The sequence below is a fragment of the Natator depressus genome, chromosome 1 (assembly GCF_965152275.1).
Source record: "Natator depressus isolate rNatDep1 chromosome 1, rNatDep2.hap1, whole genome shotgun sequence".
NCBI classification, from domain to species: Eukaryota; Metazoa; Chordata; order Testudines; family Cheloniidae; genus Natator; species Natator depressus.
Window position 1 is genome coordinate 258484560 of NC_134234.1, and position 15036 is coordinate 258499595.

Below are 15036 nucleotides of genomic sequence, written 5' to 3' on the forward strand. Positions count from 1 at the left end.
CATAGTCCGGGCACAGCGCGTGAGTGACTAACGGGCTGAGGAGGGCAGGGAGCGGACACTGGCGGAGGGCGGGGGGAGAAGGTGACTCACAGGCCTGAGCCCAGCCACGCCCAGAGCCGGACTAACGTAGCACAAACCGGCAGCCTCTGCTTTGCCCTCGCTCTCCTCCGCATGCCCACTGGAGCCAGCCGCTTTACCCCAAAGCTCCCACCTCTCCCCGGTCATCGCGAGATTTGAGGAGGCGGCGGCGCCCCGGGGACAGCTCGGGCGCGTCGCTATAGCAGCGCGGGCCGGGGCAGGGCGGCCGACGGCAGGAAGATGGCGGCTCTGGCGGGACGCTTGTTGGCGGCAGCGGCCGGTTCCCGGGGGCGGGCGGGGCCCGGCGGGCCGCGGAACGGCTCCGCGGTGACCGTCGTGCCTGCGCGGAGCGAGACCGTCACTCGCAGCGGAGCCATTTTACCCAAGCCGGCCAAAGTGAGTGAGGGGCGAGGGGCGCAGTCTGGCTGGGGGAGCAACCAATCGCAGATCGCGGTCAGCCGCCGGCTGGGGTTAGTGACAGGAGCGTTGGCCAATCAGAGTACAAACCATTTCCTTGAGGGGCGGGATTAAAAGTGAGGGTCCGGCCCAGTGGGAATGGCTCTGCGGGGGCTCTTGGAATGCGGAAGCGCCCCCAGGTGGCGGCACCGCTGCAGGGGGCACCACAGGCCCGGCGCTGCCCGCTGGCAGGATGGGAATTCCCCCCCCCCCACGCCTGGGGGTGTCCCGGGTGAGGGCTCGGCCGCAGGGCAGCCGGACACCCCCCCCCGCCGCCGCCGGCTCCCCAGGCAGCTGCCGCTGTGGTGGGACGGGGAGGAGGGAAGGGAACCGCCACGGCACCCGGCCCGCAAGCGAGGGCGCTGGTTCGGCAGCAGGACGCTGGGGGTCGAAGTCCCTGCCGGCGACCGGTGCCCCGTGTTGGGGTCACAGTGCTCTGGGCTTCAGGCCTCCTGGGCGGAAGACTTTGCTGAGGCACAGACGGGCCTGGAAGATGCGGCACGATGGAAGCTCTGCGGCAGCCGGGTGTGGGGCGGGGCTGAGGGTTAGTGAACAGGCTGGGTTGTTAAATCCAGTGTGTTAGGCACAGCGACCTTTTCAAGAGGGCTGCGTGGGACGGGGGAAACCAGAGTGTCCGACTGCCCCGTGACAATCCCGTTATAACAGATTCGAGTTAAGTCCTGTGGGCTCAGGCTGTGGTCTTGTCAGGTCTCATAAGCTGAACAGGATGGGTGGGGCCTGGGATCAGTACTTGCCTGGGACAAGTCATACTGTGGTAATGCTGGAAATGGTATTGGTGATCACTGAGGTGGCCATCTTTCCTCTGAGTTATTACAGAACCAGCTGTCCAGCATGGTATTGGGGACATGGTATTACCTGAGGTGCAGTTTTTCAGGTACGCCAGAAAATAAAAACCCTGGTAACTCCTGGTTATTAAGAAATCCCATGACACTTTTTGCAAGAGTAAGATTCTTAAACCCACTAGTCAAATTCTGGGTCAAGTAGTTAATCAGCCTTCCTAAAACTTCCCTTAGAGTTTATAGTGCAGAAGTTCTTCTTCACTTTCCTTCCTTGATACAAACAGAACTGCCTTTTTCCAGGTGTATTACGGTGGTGGCCGAGTGTTCCCTGTGTATTTAATCCATAAAACACTTTAGGATGCTGCAGGATGAATGGTGCTATAGAATAATTAATAAAATTGCTTTGTAACAAAGAGCTCAGTTGATGAACATAGAGGATTTCACCATTCTGTTTAATAGTATTCAATGTTCTGCCTAACTTTTAAATGACTATTGATTGGGTTTATACCACCATTTCCTTAGGGAGACTGTTCTGCCTAGTAAAGTCCCTTCTGTTCAATAAAATATGTCTTGTTGGAGGACCTTGTTACAATATGGTTTAGTCTTCCAGTGGAAATGGGTTTGGAGGCATGTTATATACATGTTTCCAAAGGGTACTACAACTTTGCAAAGTCCAATAGCACAATTTGGGAATATGGGTAAAATACAGAATGATGTCACGTATGCTACAAGACTGTGCTGTCAGTGTTTGGGAACAGAATTGCTCTAGCTGGGTATCTTAATATAGAAGATATTTACATTGTAGAGGAAATGTAGATGTTTTAGTCCTGTTACTCCTTATCACCCAGAAGAATTCTTCTGGTTCCTTACACGCTTAATTTTTTTTTTCATTCTAATCTTTAATCACTTTTGTTTCTTTTCTCTGAATTCCCTCTAGGTAATTAATATCTTTCTGAATGCTCAAAACAGAACACAATATTCTAGATGTGGTCTCAGAAGTTTAAAGTTCCCTCCTTGCTCTGTCTATTAGATTAATGCACATCAGTTGATCCAAAATGGAACTTGCTGATAGAGATTAATTTGTTTTGACTGAACATGTATAGATGCCCTTTGGCCTCCTACGAGTATTTACCGTTGTGATCCCTTTCCTCTACGTTGGGACTCAGATCAGTAAGAATTTTGCAGCCTTGCTCGAGGAACATGATATCTTTGTCCCAGAGGATGATGATGATGATGATTAAAGGTATGACATCAGTGCCACTAACAGTTCAATTACTTGTATTACCTGTTTGGCATGGGAGAGGGAGGGGATTATGTAACTGGGTGATGTAGACTGCTAATGCTTTGGAAAACTGCTGCACATTCAGTACGGGTGCTTGATCCCATAAAAACCTGCAGCTGTACTACCTCTGTCTGTGATCTTATATATATACTGGCTCCGGATCAGACCTTATCAGTATTTGAATGAGACCTAGTCTAAAGAATACATAAATGCTATAGGTGACGCTTGCTTTTGAGCTAGTACTAAACTGATAATGTGCCCAAAGTCTTGTCATTTGGGTCAGATATAAAACAAACTGGCTATGTGTAGGGACTACAGAATTTGATTGTTCATATTATTATTTGTATTACCATAGCACAGTGGTGCCCAGACTTTTCCTCTCATGCCCCCCCTTACCTGTAATGGAATGTGTCCGCGCTCCTCTGGTTGGGAGCAGGGCCAGAGCTGCAGCTGGGTAGTAGTGTTCCCTCCCCATCCCCATGGGGGCTGGCCCAGGTCCTGCTGCACTCCCCCCCCATGTTCCTCCATGCCCCCCTGGGGGGCATGCCCCACAGTTTGGGGACCATTGCCATAGCACATTGGAAGTATAGTAGGGGTAGCTTAGATGTCCTAAGCTAATTCCAATTTTATTACATTCTGCCTACTTAAAATATCCCCTGTTAATTCATAGGATGACTTGTATTCTATACTAAAGCTTGCATTCTCACGTTGTGATTGGTCCTTTGTATGCAGTCTTAAGAGTACTCAGATCTTGCAGGCTGAAGATTTATTTAAATGATGATGGTTTATAATAATGAAAATTAAACTTTGGTTGCTCCCAGTCTTGTATTATTTCAACTCTCTATCTACTCTACATCGAATATTGCTTAATGAGGACAAGGCAAGTGGCATAAGATGAAATGGGGTAATATATTTTATGTGGAGTGCATGTGTTTCCTTTAGAGGTTCAGCAGCACAAACATTCTATAATTTTTCCATATCAGTTTAGTTAATACATATCCTTTGTTAACCCTCTTTTCCATGGTCCCCTGGCCATGTTTTCCTCTGAAAAGTTCACAGTTACTGTCAAATTGGTGCATTCCGTTTTCAGCCACACAATCAACTTAAATTGTGTGTAGTTATCAGCACAGGAAGCTTGTTTCACATGACTCTGCTTTTGGGCTTTGCTCTTGTTAATTATGGAGTGGAACCAGTATTGTCTAGCTGAAGAATAGCATGGGGCTGTTCTATAGTGCTGGCTAACTTTTTTTTTTTTTTTTTTTAACCTCTTTGCAGCGTTGTAATGGAAGAACAGAAAGGAGAAAGCCATAAACAAAGAACTGCTTCTGACATCACTGTCTCCTCATGCCCCTCCCTCATTTTAAAGAGGAAAGGAGGCGCAGTTGGACCTCCCTCTGTACCAATGAATGTTTTCTTCATGTCTGTGTGGCAGTTGGGAAGGGATGTATATACAGTAGGTCCAGCAACCCTTGCCTGCTGTACCTTTCACCTCCTGAGAACATTTGGGTTTCTGTAATAATGAGCATGGGCAGTATAAATTATTAGATTATGAATAAAGAATGGCAGACTGAACCATATAAGGGTTTGTTGTTTTTTTTTTCATGCTTGTCAGCTAAGTTCCTGTTAGTTAGCATCAATGCTTCAGACTTTATGTTCTTATTTCTTTTTGGCTAAGGTTCTGTCACTTCTTTTGCTCTATTGAAAGTATATAAAAGGACCCCACTAGGCTGAAATCTATTGCATTGCTTTAAAACCTGTCAGTTGACTATAGAAAAATAATTCATGTTGGAATATGCAAGGCCACTGCAGGTGGACTCACCTGCTTTGAAAGGCAGTCACCGCAAATCACTGGACCTAGGGTTACTATAATGCTCCCATGCAACCTGCTCTAGCATTAAGTACTATTAACTTCACCTCACCTTAAAATGCAACTTTAAGATTGCAGAGTTAAAATTAATAAGTCAGCTAATGCAGAGAATAAAACTCTGAAATACCAAATGTCAACTATACCATGTATATTTTGTGGCATTTCATAAACAATGAAATAGTCAGCTAGACACTTTACCAGAAATTACTCCATATCTGCACTGAACAGTCCTATCAGAAACCTAATGTGTTTCATGTTCTATGTGCAAACCGTAATGCTATAAATTTAGTTTCCTGGACTTTGTTTTTTAAAGGTACTTACTGTTTCAGTTAAATTGGCTCATGTAGAGACTGAAGGTTTTACCTTTGCTGCTTGTGTGTGGTTGGAGTATTTTCTGCCAGGTTGGGCTAACAAGACAATAGCTTATTTATATTTCAAATATCCCAGAATGTGTTGGCTGTCACAGTTTATGTGGGTGCAGGAAAGCATCTCTTCTGTTTAATGAGTTTTATTCTCTTTCTCAAGAAGCCATCCCTGGATGCTAGAAATCTCCCCTTGTATCACATCCTCTGTTTTTCTTAATTCCTGAAAAGCTTCTGCTAAGACCTCACTTATCTGGAAATCTTAAATTTCCTTGCTCCCTTTTAATCCTGAAATAGGCACAAAGACAACATTAATTTCACTTGCCTTCTGGCAGTGGACAAGTACCCATATTCATTCTCTCAGGTCTGTCAACAGTGTGATACCCTGAACAGTAACATTTTAATAAGCCTGCAGGCCCCATCATGTTACTTGTTTGTTACCTTGTTTACAGAGCTGGAGCTAATCATCTGTTGCTTTCTAACTTCTAGATCAGAGTATTTCAGCATGCTTGATTTTGTGCTGTACTCAAAAGACTCCTGGAAGTCTACAGGTGATTCAAAGTGCAGCTACTTAGGTCCTAGCAGATACAAACATACCACTCCAACAGCTACAGTGGATTACTATTTTCTACTTGGTGGAACCAATGCCTTTGCAATATGACCTATAAAGGGTTTTTACTACTCAAGAGACCACTTTCTCTTCCTTTGATCTACCAAAGTTAGCTAAGACAGTTCAGCTAGTAATTCCTGATTTAAACAGAAAGTTGCTGGTAGTAGATTGTTTACAGGGAGAGACTTGGCCTCTGCCAGGCACTTCCCTAGGTGCTCCACCACAGCTTGAGTTTGACCTTTTAGTAACAGTGCTGACCACCCATCTCTCTTCAGGCACTTGCCTATTGTGGTGGGAAAGTAGCAGCAGCATTGGCTATTTTTAAGATTCTCTTTTTAAAGGAGGGCAGATATGTATGTTAAATGTTTATAATTTTTAATATTTAATTTCCCCAGCAGCACCTGTCCCTCTGCCTGTGAGGCTGAGCAGAGAATGTCAAAGGGAGAAGGCAGCTATTAATTCAGAGAAGGGATAAGTGATATGAGGAAAATGAGGGTAGAGAAAGTTGCATAACCCAGATTCTGCTGCTCCCCAGTGCAAGAGTGCTTGTGTGACCAGGTAAGGTGTGGGTGCTTTCCTGATGGTTATCCAGCTTTTGTGTAGTGACCCCAATTCACATATCTAGGGCTGTAAGCTATGCAGAAGCTTGCACACCCAAGTGTGTCTGCACCCTCCCACTGTGTTCTGCCAGCCTTATAGGACCAATGACAGACAACCTCCACCCCAAGCAGACAGACTTCTGCATGAAATGGGCAGCCACAACTCTGCAAGGGCAGGGGAAAAGGAATTACTAGTGGCAGAAGACCTCTTCTATCCCATAAGAAGGTGCCACTATCTTTAATATCAAGAACATGCTGAAAACAGTAATTGTGAAGCTATTTTAATTCTAGTATTACAAAGAGCACTGAAAGGGCCAATTTCAAATTTTAGCTGAAGGTAAGTTTGTTTGGGGTGTTTTTTAAACAATTTACATGCTACTGAAAAATCTTTCCTCGATGCACAGCCAACAATGGGGCTTTATTTCACTTTTCCCACAACAAAACAGACTGGCTGTACCATAGAGCTAGTTACCTCATGACTGAGCGCTGTCTGTGGCAAAGTATCTGTACCATGCTAGAATCTTCAATGGTCTTTGAAGTCTCAGACCAGTATTCAAAAAGGGTTCCTCTTGCCCTGATCTTAGTTGGAATGTAGACAGGACTACAGACAAAGCATGTGAGAAGGGTTAGCCTACATAATCAATGCTTGGGAGAATATTCATAAATGAAGATCTTAGAAAAGGAGCTGTTTTGCTACCATTAGATTTGGCTTCAGAGTGCTGAATAAATATTAATTCTATGCCACCACAACATTCACTCATGGCTGCAAGTGGACTAGCTCAGGCACCAAAGAATGCGTTTGAGAAACTCCCTCAAGAGTAATAGATAGTTATGGTAGCTACTGACAGAGCTCTCAAAGAGTTTGATACACCAGCTTTAATAGGTTGTAGTCAATTGCATAGGCAAGTGTACAGTAACTGTTGCTGGGGAAAAAAGCAAGCAGACCAAGGCTGAGAGTTTGGGTTTGTTTTTTTAAGTTTATCCAGAATTACCAGCTAGGTAAAGTTAGCACATTTTTAGTTATGCTTGAACATACCAACTGGTCAACAGCTGCCTCCAATACAGTAACCCTCAGCCCCACTATAGAATTTCAGTACTGGCCAATTCCATAAAGTTTTTCAACTCCTTCTGAGGTGGTTTGTACTTAATATCCTATGCCCACCATCAAGGACAGGCTTACTTCACTAAAGGCTGAATCTAATTGAAGTTCCCCAACCTACTTTAGTTCATTGTATACTTGGTTGCTTTCTCATGCTACAAGATATTCCAGAGCAAGCACAATACTTTAAGAAGGGGACAGGAACAGAGGATAGGATCCTTGCTGCATACAACCCATTGTATCAATAAAATAGCATACAGAGTGTTGCGATGGATACTTTCCTTATGAAGAATTTCAAGAACTGCTCTCCAATATACAGAGCTTTATTTGCAGTAAGACAGCGAAACACAGAATTAGTTTTTCAGTCAGTTTGTCTCAAGGGTCATGGCCCACATAGAACTTGGACAGAAAGTCCTTGGGTCGCGGGGTTTCTGTCTCATGGAAAAACCGCATGATGTGTGTCCGCTGCTTCCATACACGAGCAGTTTCCTGTAGTTCCATTTTCCCCTGCATTTATACAAAAAGCAAGCCAGGGTTCATAGATCAATTCCCAGTTAGGAGATCTTAAGTAGCTTAAGCAGATGAGAACAGAATGCATAGATGGTTTATTTCTACCTCTGCATTCAGAAGTTTGGTTTTTTTAACAAAACTCCACTGGTTAGTTCAATTATTCAGTCCTTTTAAAAAGTCTACTAACCTCACCCTTACAGTGTTTTAAATCTGTCCCCCTAACAAGTATACTCAACATTACCTCCCCAGCTTCACATCACTAATTTCCTCTGCCCCACCCCCAAACACACAGAGCAAGTGACCCAGATCACTGGTTCTCTCCTTTCATGACCTGCATTCCTAGCTACCCACCTGCTTTTCAAACATCCATGCCTCTACAGCCTGGCAGCAGGTGTCAAGCTGCACAGGAGAGAAAAGCCAACACTCTTCTCCATAGAGGTATCATGACTTGCCCCATTTCCTCTGCCAGAAACCCATCCCTGGCCTAGCACCCCCTTCCAGACATGTAACAAGGCTGCAGGCACCTTTATTTTAGAATCCCTGTTCAATACCCAGATTCACCAGTGAGATTACTTAGCTTTGGGTGAAAATTCTCTGTTGACACCATGAAAATAAAACATTTGTATAAATGTATGAAACAAATCTGGGTCTAAAATGTCAATCATGAATTCCAAAGCCAGAAGGACTGTTATGATCATTCATCTGACCTCCTTTAAATGTGTTATTACATGGTGTTGCTACAGGGCAGAGGTAAGGTTGTTTGGGTGTCCAAACTGTGCATTTCCCTACCTTAACATGATTGGTGCTCTTAAGTGCAACTTTAATTCTGGATTTCTGGGTTTATCATGGTTGGTTTGGGGATAATTTTTTTGCCCTTAAAGTTACTGATACACACTCTTGACAAACACTGTCTGTCTCTCTTGGTACTTACATAGCACTAGAGGTGAGCATGCAGTTCACAGTTTGAAGGAATCTCTTGGTAAAGCAATGCTACTGCAGAGTTCAGTTAGTCTTGCTTTGGCCACTTGTTCTGAAATGCTAAGGGGGGTGTTTGTGTGTTTTGGTAATTTTATTCCCCCTTTGACAGACAGGTCTGGAGCCCAAATTACATATCTGGTAAGTTTATCTAGAAAATCTTGATGCAGCTATGCCACCCACTTAAAAATCCAAAGCCATCGTTTACAGAAATACTTCTGCTGTAATGTCTACTGCCTCCAACTGTGACTGAAAAAAACACAGTAAGATGAAAGTCTGGGAAATGGGGTCACAAATTCTCCATCAACAGTAATCTTTCCATCACCTTTTATAAGCACAGACACAGGAATCCTTAAACACAACTGTTTCATCTGCTGGACAATTCCTGTTTACAAATGCAGAACAAGAGAAGTTTTATTAACTAAACTCCTCCTCTCTGGTGTTATGAGTAGGGGGGCGTCAAAAAAAATTAATCGCACTGTTAAACAATACTAGAATACCATTTAAATATTTTTGGATGTTTTCTACATTTTTAAATATATTGATTTCAATTACAACACAGAATACAAAGTGTACAGTGCTCACTTTATTTTTATTACAAATATTTGCACTATAAAAAACAAAAGAAATAGTATTTTTCAATTCACCTACTACAAGTACTGTACTGCAATCTCTTTATCATGAAACTGCAACTTACAAATGTAGAATTATGTACAATAAAAACCTGCATTGAAAAATAAAACAATGTAAAACTTTAGAGCCTGCAAGTCCTTGTTCTGCCAATCGCTCAGACAAACAAGTTTGTTTACATTTGCAGAAGATAATGCTGCCTGCTTCTTGTTTACAATGTCACCTGAAAGCGAAAACAGGCATTTGCATGGCACTGTTGTAGCCAGCGCTGCAAGTATTTACATGCCAGATGCACTAAAGATTCATATGTCCCTTCATGCTTCAACCACTATTCCAGAGGACATGCGTCCATGCTGATGACAGGTTCTGCTCAATAACAATCCAAAGCCGTGCGGACCGACGCATGTTCATTTTCATCATCTGAATCAGAAGCCACCAGCAGAAGGTTGATTTTCTTTTTTGGTAGTATGGGTTCTGTAGTTTCAGCATCAGAGTGTTACTCTTGTAAGACTTCTGAAAGCATGCTCCACGCCTCATCCCTCTCAGATTCTGGAAGGGACTTCAGATTCTTAAATTTTGGGTCGAGTGCTGTAGCTATCTTTAGAAATTTCACATTGGTATCCTCTTTGTATTTTGTCAAATTTGTAGTGAAAGTGTTCTTAAAATGAACAATATGTGCTGGGTCATCATTTGAGACTGCTATAACATGAAATATATGGCAGAAAGCGGGTAAAACAGAGCAGGAGACATACAATTCTCCCCCAGGGAGTTCAGACACTAATTTAATTAACACTTCTTGTTTTTTAAAAAAAAAAAAAAAAAAAAAAAGCATCATCAGCATGGAAGCATGTCCTCTGGAACAATGGCCAAAGCATGAAGAGGCATATGAATCTTTAGCACATCTGGCACGTAAATATCTTGTGATGCCAGCTACAACAGTACCATGTGACCACCTGTTCTCTTTCAGGTGACATTGTAATTAAGAAGTGGGCAACATTATCTCCTGTGATTGTAAAAACAAACCAACCTTGTTTCTCTTGGCGATTGGCTGAACAAGAAGTAGGACTGAGGACTTGTAGACTCTAAAGGTTTACATTGTTTTGTTTGAGTGCAGTTATGTAACAAAAAACCCTTCGTTTGTAAGTTGCACTTTCACGATAAAGCAATTACACTACAGTACTTGTATGAGGTGAATTGAAAAATACTATTTTATCATTTTTACAGTGCAAATATTTGTAATATAAAGTGAGCACTGTACACTTTGTATTCTGTGTTGTAATTGAAATAGATATATTTGAAAATGAAGAAAAACCATCCACAAATATCTAATACCACCAATTGGTATTCTATTGTTTAACAGTATGATTAATTCCAATTAATTTTTTTAACCGAGATTAATTTTTTTGAGTTAATCGCGTGAGTTAACTGCGATTAATTGACAGCCCTAGTTATGAGTCTATTATAAAGACCAACCTGCTTTATAAGGACAAGGAGGTCTCTTCTTCTCTAGGATCTGTGACTGAAATACATATCCTAACTATATTACTCTGATCTTAATGGGCTCCAATATCTCAGCTTGTTCTACAGAACTTTGACAAGCAAAGAGCCACCCTCTCCCACTACTATTTATACATGCTAATCACACCACTTTGTGGATTTGAGAAAGTAAGTACGTTTGTTGTTTGTTTTACCTTTATAACCAGTATGTCAATCACTCTGGGGTCTGTGACATGGGCATTCCTCACGAACATCTCCCGCACCTTATCACGCCCCTGTTTCACCGAGATGTCCAACTGGTATAGTTGTACTAGACAAAGAGCAGAGAATATTCACAGAAATCACCACCAATGTGCTAAAGTTTTCCACCATAGAGTGTCTCAATTGTGTATGTATGGAACACTGCAAACAAAAATTTGTTTTTATTTCTCAACTAGAAATTATTCTTCAGCTAGAAGTTATTAAAAATTGTAATCAGAAATTGATCAGCCCAGTTTTGCAGACTTAGGCAGTTATAATACACATCCTTACTTTGCAGAATTTATTGAATGAGCTTCACCCACTACTTGGCTAAGAGATCAAAGTTAGAAGAGAAGACATATGAGTCTTGATGCAGTCTTTTTTTCCTCCTCTCTAGGCCCCTTCCAGCCATTGGGACAGGATGCACCTTGAAAACTGTGCTAAAAAGTACTAAAAAAATACATACACACACACACATATATATATATCAAGATGACTTGCAGCATCACAAAATAAGTGGCAGAAGATCCAGTTACATATCGTCTCAATAATTCTTGTTCCCAGCTGATGGGATACATCATATCATACCAGAGATGGTAGGGGTACAGACAGTAAGGCTTATGATTTTCTAATGAATATCCAGTATTGTTCACTGAAGGAGACAGGATACCAGACAAGATGTCCCTACCGATTTATACAGTAGAGAAATTATTAAATTGGAGAAGATGGGGATTAATATGAGAACTGAAAAGGGGAAGACTATAACAGGTCATACTGAAAGGTGACCTGTCAGGCTAGAGGGAGGCTACTAGTGGAGTTCCTCAGGGACTGGTCTTGGGACCAATCTCATTTAACATTTTTATTAATGACCTTGTCACAAAAAGGGGGAGTATGCTAATAAAGTTTGCAGATGATACAAAGTTGTGAGGTACAGCCAATATGGAGGAGGACCATAGAAGATCTGGATGACCTTTAAAATTAGAGTAATATAGAAATGGGATGAAATTTAATAGTGCAAAGTCATGTATTTAGGTACTAACAACAAGTTTTGCTATAAACTGGGGATTTAACAGCTGGAAATGACAGAGGAGGAGAACGACCTGGGTGTACTGTTCGCTCACAAGGTGACTATGAGCCACCAACGTAATGCCATCATGAAAAGAGTCCATGCAGTCCTAGGATGCATCAGGCAGAGTATTTCCAGTAGAGACAGGGAAGTGTTAGTACCATTATACAAAGCACGGGGTGAAACCTCATCTGGAATACTGTGTGCAGTTCTAATCTCCCATGTTTAAGAAAGATTAATTCAAACCGGAACAGGTACAGAGAAGGGCTACTAGGATGATCAGAGGAATGGAAAACCTACCTTATGAGAGGAGACTCAAAGAGCTTGGCTTGTTTAGCTGAACTAAAAGAAAGCTGAGGGGAGATATGACTGCTCTCTATCAATAGATCAGAGGGATAAATAACTCTTCTCCCTCTTTGGTATTGAAGTTAAGTGCCAAAGTGGACACAAGAACAAATTGATATATACTGGCCATCAACAAATTTAGGCTTGAAATTAGGCAAAGGTTTTTAGCCATCAGAGCAGTGAAGTTTTGTAACAGGCTTCCAAGTGGAGAAGTGGGGGCAAAAAAACCTAACTAGTTTCAAGACAGAGCTCAATAAGTTTATGGAGGGGGTGGTATGATGAGACTGCCTACAATAGCATGTAGTTTATCTGTGACAGCTAGCAGCAAATATCTCCAACAGCCAGTGATGGGACACTAGATGGGGAGGTTTCAGAATTAGTACAGAAAATTCTTTCCCAGCTGTCTAGCTGGTGGGTCTTGCCCACATGGTCTGGGTCTACCAGATTGTCATATTTGAGTTTGGGAAGGAATTCTCCCTCAGGTCAGATGTCAGAGACCCTGGAGTTTTCTGCCTCTCTCTGCAGCCTGGGACACATATCACTTGCGTGTTTAAACCAGTGGAAATGGTGGATTCTCTGTAACTTGAAGTCTTTAAATCATGATTTGAGGACTTCAGTGACTCAGCCAGAGATTAAGGATCAGTCTGTTACAGGAGTGGATGGGTGAGGTTCTGTGGCCTGCAACATGCTGGAGATCAGATTAGAGTCTGATCATGATGGTCCCTCTGACTTTAAAGTCTACGAGCCATTCACATTAAGTCAAAGTCATCCAGGGTCCTGATGCATGATTGGACAGAAGTACCTGATTTAAAAAAAACAGTATACTTTGTAACCTTTGCCAATGGTACATGCACCTTATTGGATACTCTCCCTGCTGCTGAACCGGGAGGGCAGCCCACACAACTAAAGTATTTAGTGTTGACAGCCATCAGGATTCAGTGGAAGAGAAAGCCTGAAGAATAAATAATCTCTTTAGAGCCACCCCTACCCCCATCCCCATTTGAATGTTGAAGTGCTTCATAAAGAAAAGGGATTATCGCTGTCCCAGTTTTACAAATGGGGAAACGGAGGCAGAGTGACATGGCCAAGGTCACACAGCAGGCCACTGGCAGCGCTAGCAACAGAGCCCAGGTGGCCTGAGTGAGCCCCAGCCCAGCACCCAAGACACTGCAAGGCTCAGTGGCAAGCAGATACCAGGGCAGAGCCGCGGGGAGTCCTGCCCAGCGCGGGGTCTCCAAGAGCGGGAGGGGAGAGATGGGCAGAGTCCCCCTCCCCGCACTGGAGCCCCAAGGTCAGCCCCGCCCACCGCCTGGCAGGAGAGCGGAGAAGCCCGCAGCGCCCCCGAGGCGCTGTCACCGGGAAGGAGGCCGGGGCCTCCCCCGCAGCGCCCCGCCGCAAGCCCAGGAGCCCGCACGGTCCCGCAACGAAGCCGCCGCCGGTCCGACCTTGCGCAGGGCGCCACCCTCACCGGCATTGGGCACCTCCCGGTACCAGGCGCGGTACAGCTCCCGCACCCGCCGCTTCGCCTCGCCCAGGTCCCGGCTGAAGATCGGCTTCACCGCCGCGCCCGCCGCCTTCGCCACCTTCCCCGCCCCGGCCGCCGCCATCTTGCCGTCGGAGCGGCGACCACGCCCCTTGCTCCGGGCACGGGGCGGGGTCTTATCGACTCTGGCATCTGATTGGTTTGTAAAGCTATAGTTCTGCGCCCCCCGGCAGCGCCCACCCACGCCGGCAAACCATTGGGTGAAGGCCGAGGTCCTGATCCCTGATTGGGCGTAAGTGGCTGATAATCGTCCTCGGGCTGCCGGCAGGCCCTGAAGAGGGGCTAGAGCAGGTTTGTTTCCCGCTTCCGTGGCCGGGGCCGGGGGTGAAGGGCTGTGGGGTCCCGAGGAGCCGGCCAGGCCTCCTGCTCTGCCCGCCCCCGCCAGGCCTGACCATGCCGCCGGCCCTAGCAGCAGGCCCTAGGGGAGGTGCCCCGGCTCCAGCTGGATGTGGGCTCTGGGCTGTGGTTTCCCAAGGAATTGAAATTAGGGGGGTGTTCAACTTTACAGAGGTGTATGTCAGGGCCGTTGAGGGGTGATACCGTGAGGGTGAAGGTGGGCTGTATGGCACCATAGTAAAAACTGAAAAATGCTTCATGACCATTTTATTAGATTTAACTCATGTTTTAAAATCATCACACAAATTAAAGTTGGCTACTCAAGCCTTCTACGAAGCACTACGTCTACATCCTTCTTGGTTTCTTGTTATAACTTTGCACGACTCTGTTAATGAACTTCTTGAATGCAATGCGTTCATCTTTGGTGGTTTCTCATGGGTCCGGTACTTCCATTCCTTCAATTGATATGCTCATTAGTTCATTCGCATGATCAGGCAGAAGGCGACTTCTTTCAAAACACAAAATTCTGTTCAATGATGGAAAAACAATGCTCAACTGTAGCTGTTGTGACTGGGAATAGCAAGAGATGAATTCCTACTTCTTTCATCCCAGGAAACAGAACACAAAGAATGATAAAAAAAGAAGTTGAAGTCAAATCTTCATTCATTCGTCGTATGATATGCCACTCTGTGTTCAAATTCTCTATTCTGTCCTGATCCCATGGCAGCCCCATTGTTGGTA

At 44.3% G+C, this 15036-nt stretch overlaps 2 protein-coding genes across 2 annotated transcripts; one reads left to right on the top strand and one right to left on the bottom strand.

The window, feature by feature from the left end:
• Nucleotides 1-282: 282 nt before the first annotated feature.
• SMDT1 (single-pass membrane protein with aspartate rich tail 1) lies at nucleotides 283-4193 on the top strand. The gene is made up of 3 exons (XM_074950348.1): nucleotides 283-474; nucleotides 2438-2577; nucleotides 3892-4193. Exons 1-2 carry the CDS (start codon nucleotides 319-321, stop codon nucleotides 2573-2575), a joined length of 294 nt encoding a protein of 97 aa, XP_074806449.1. The 5' UTR covers nucleotides 283-318; the 3' UTR covers nucleotides 2576-2577; nucleotides 3892-4193.
• A 2882-nt stretch (nucleotides 4194-7075) lies between these two features.
• On the bottom strand, nucleotides 7076-14076 carry NDUFA6 (NADH:ubiquinone oxidoreductase subunit A6). The gene is made up of 3 exons (XM_074941723.1): nucleotides 13885-14076; nucleotides 10960-11075; nucleotides 7076-7660 (listed from the first exon to the last, which is right to left on the bottom strand). Exons 1-3 carry the CDS (start codon nucleotides 14021-14023, stop codon nucleotides 7529-7531), a joined length of 387 nt encoding a protein of 128 aa, XP_074797824.1. The 5' UTR covers nucleotides 14024-14076; the 3' UTR covers nucleotides 7076-7528.
• Nucleotides 14077-15036: the final 960 nt, after the last annotated feature.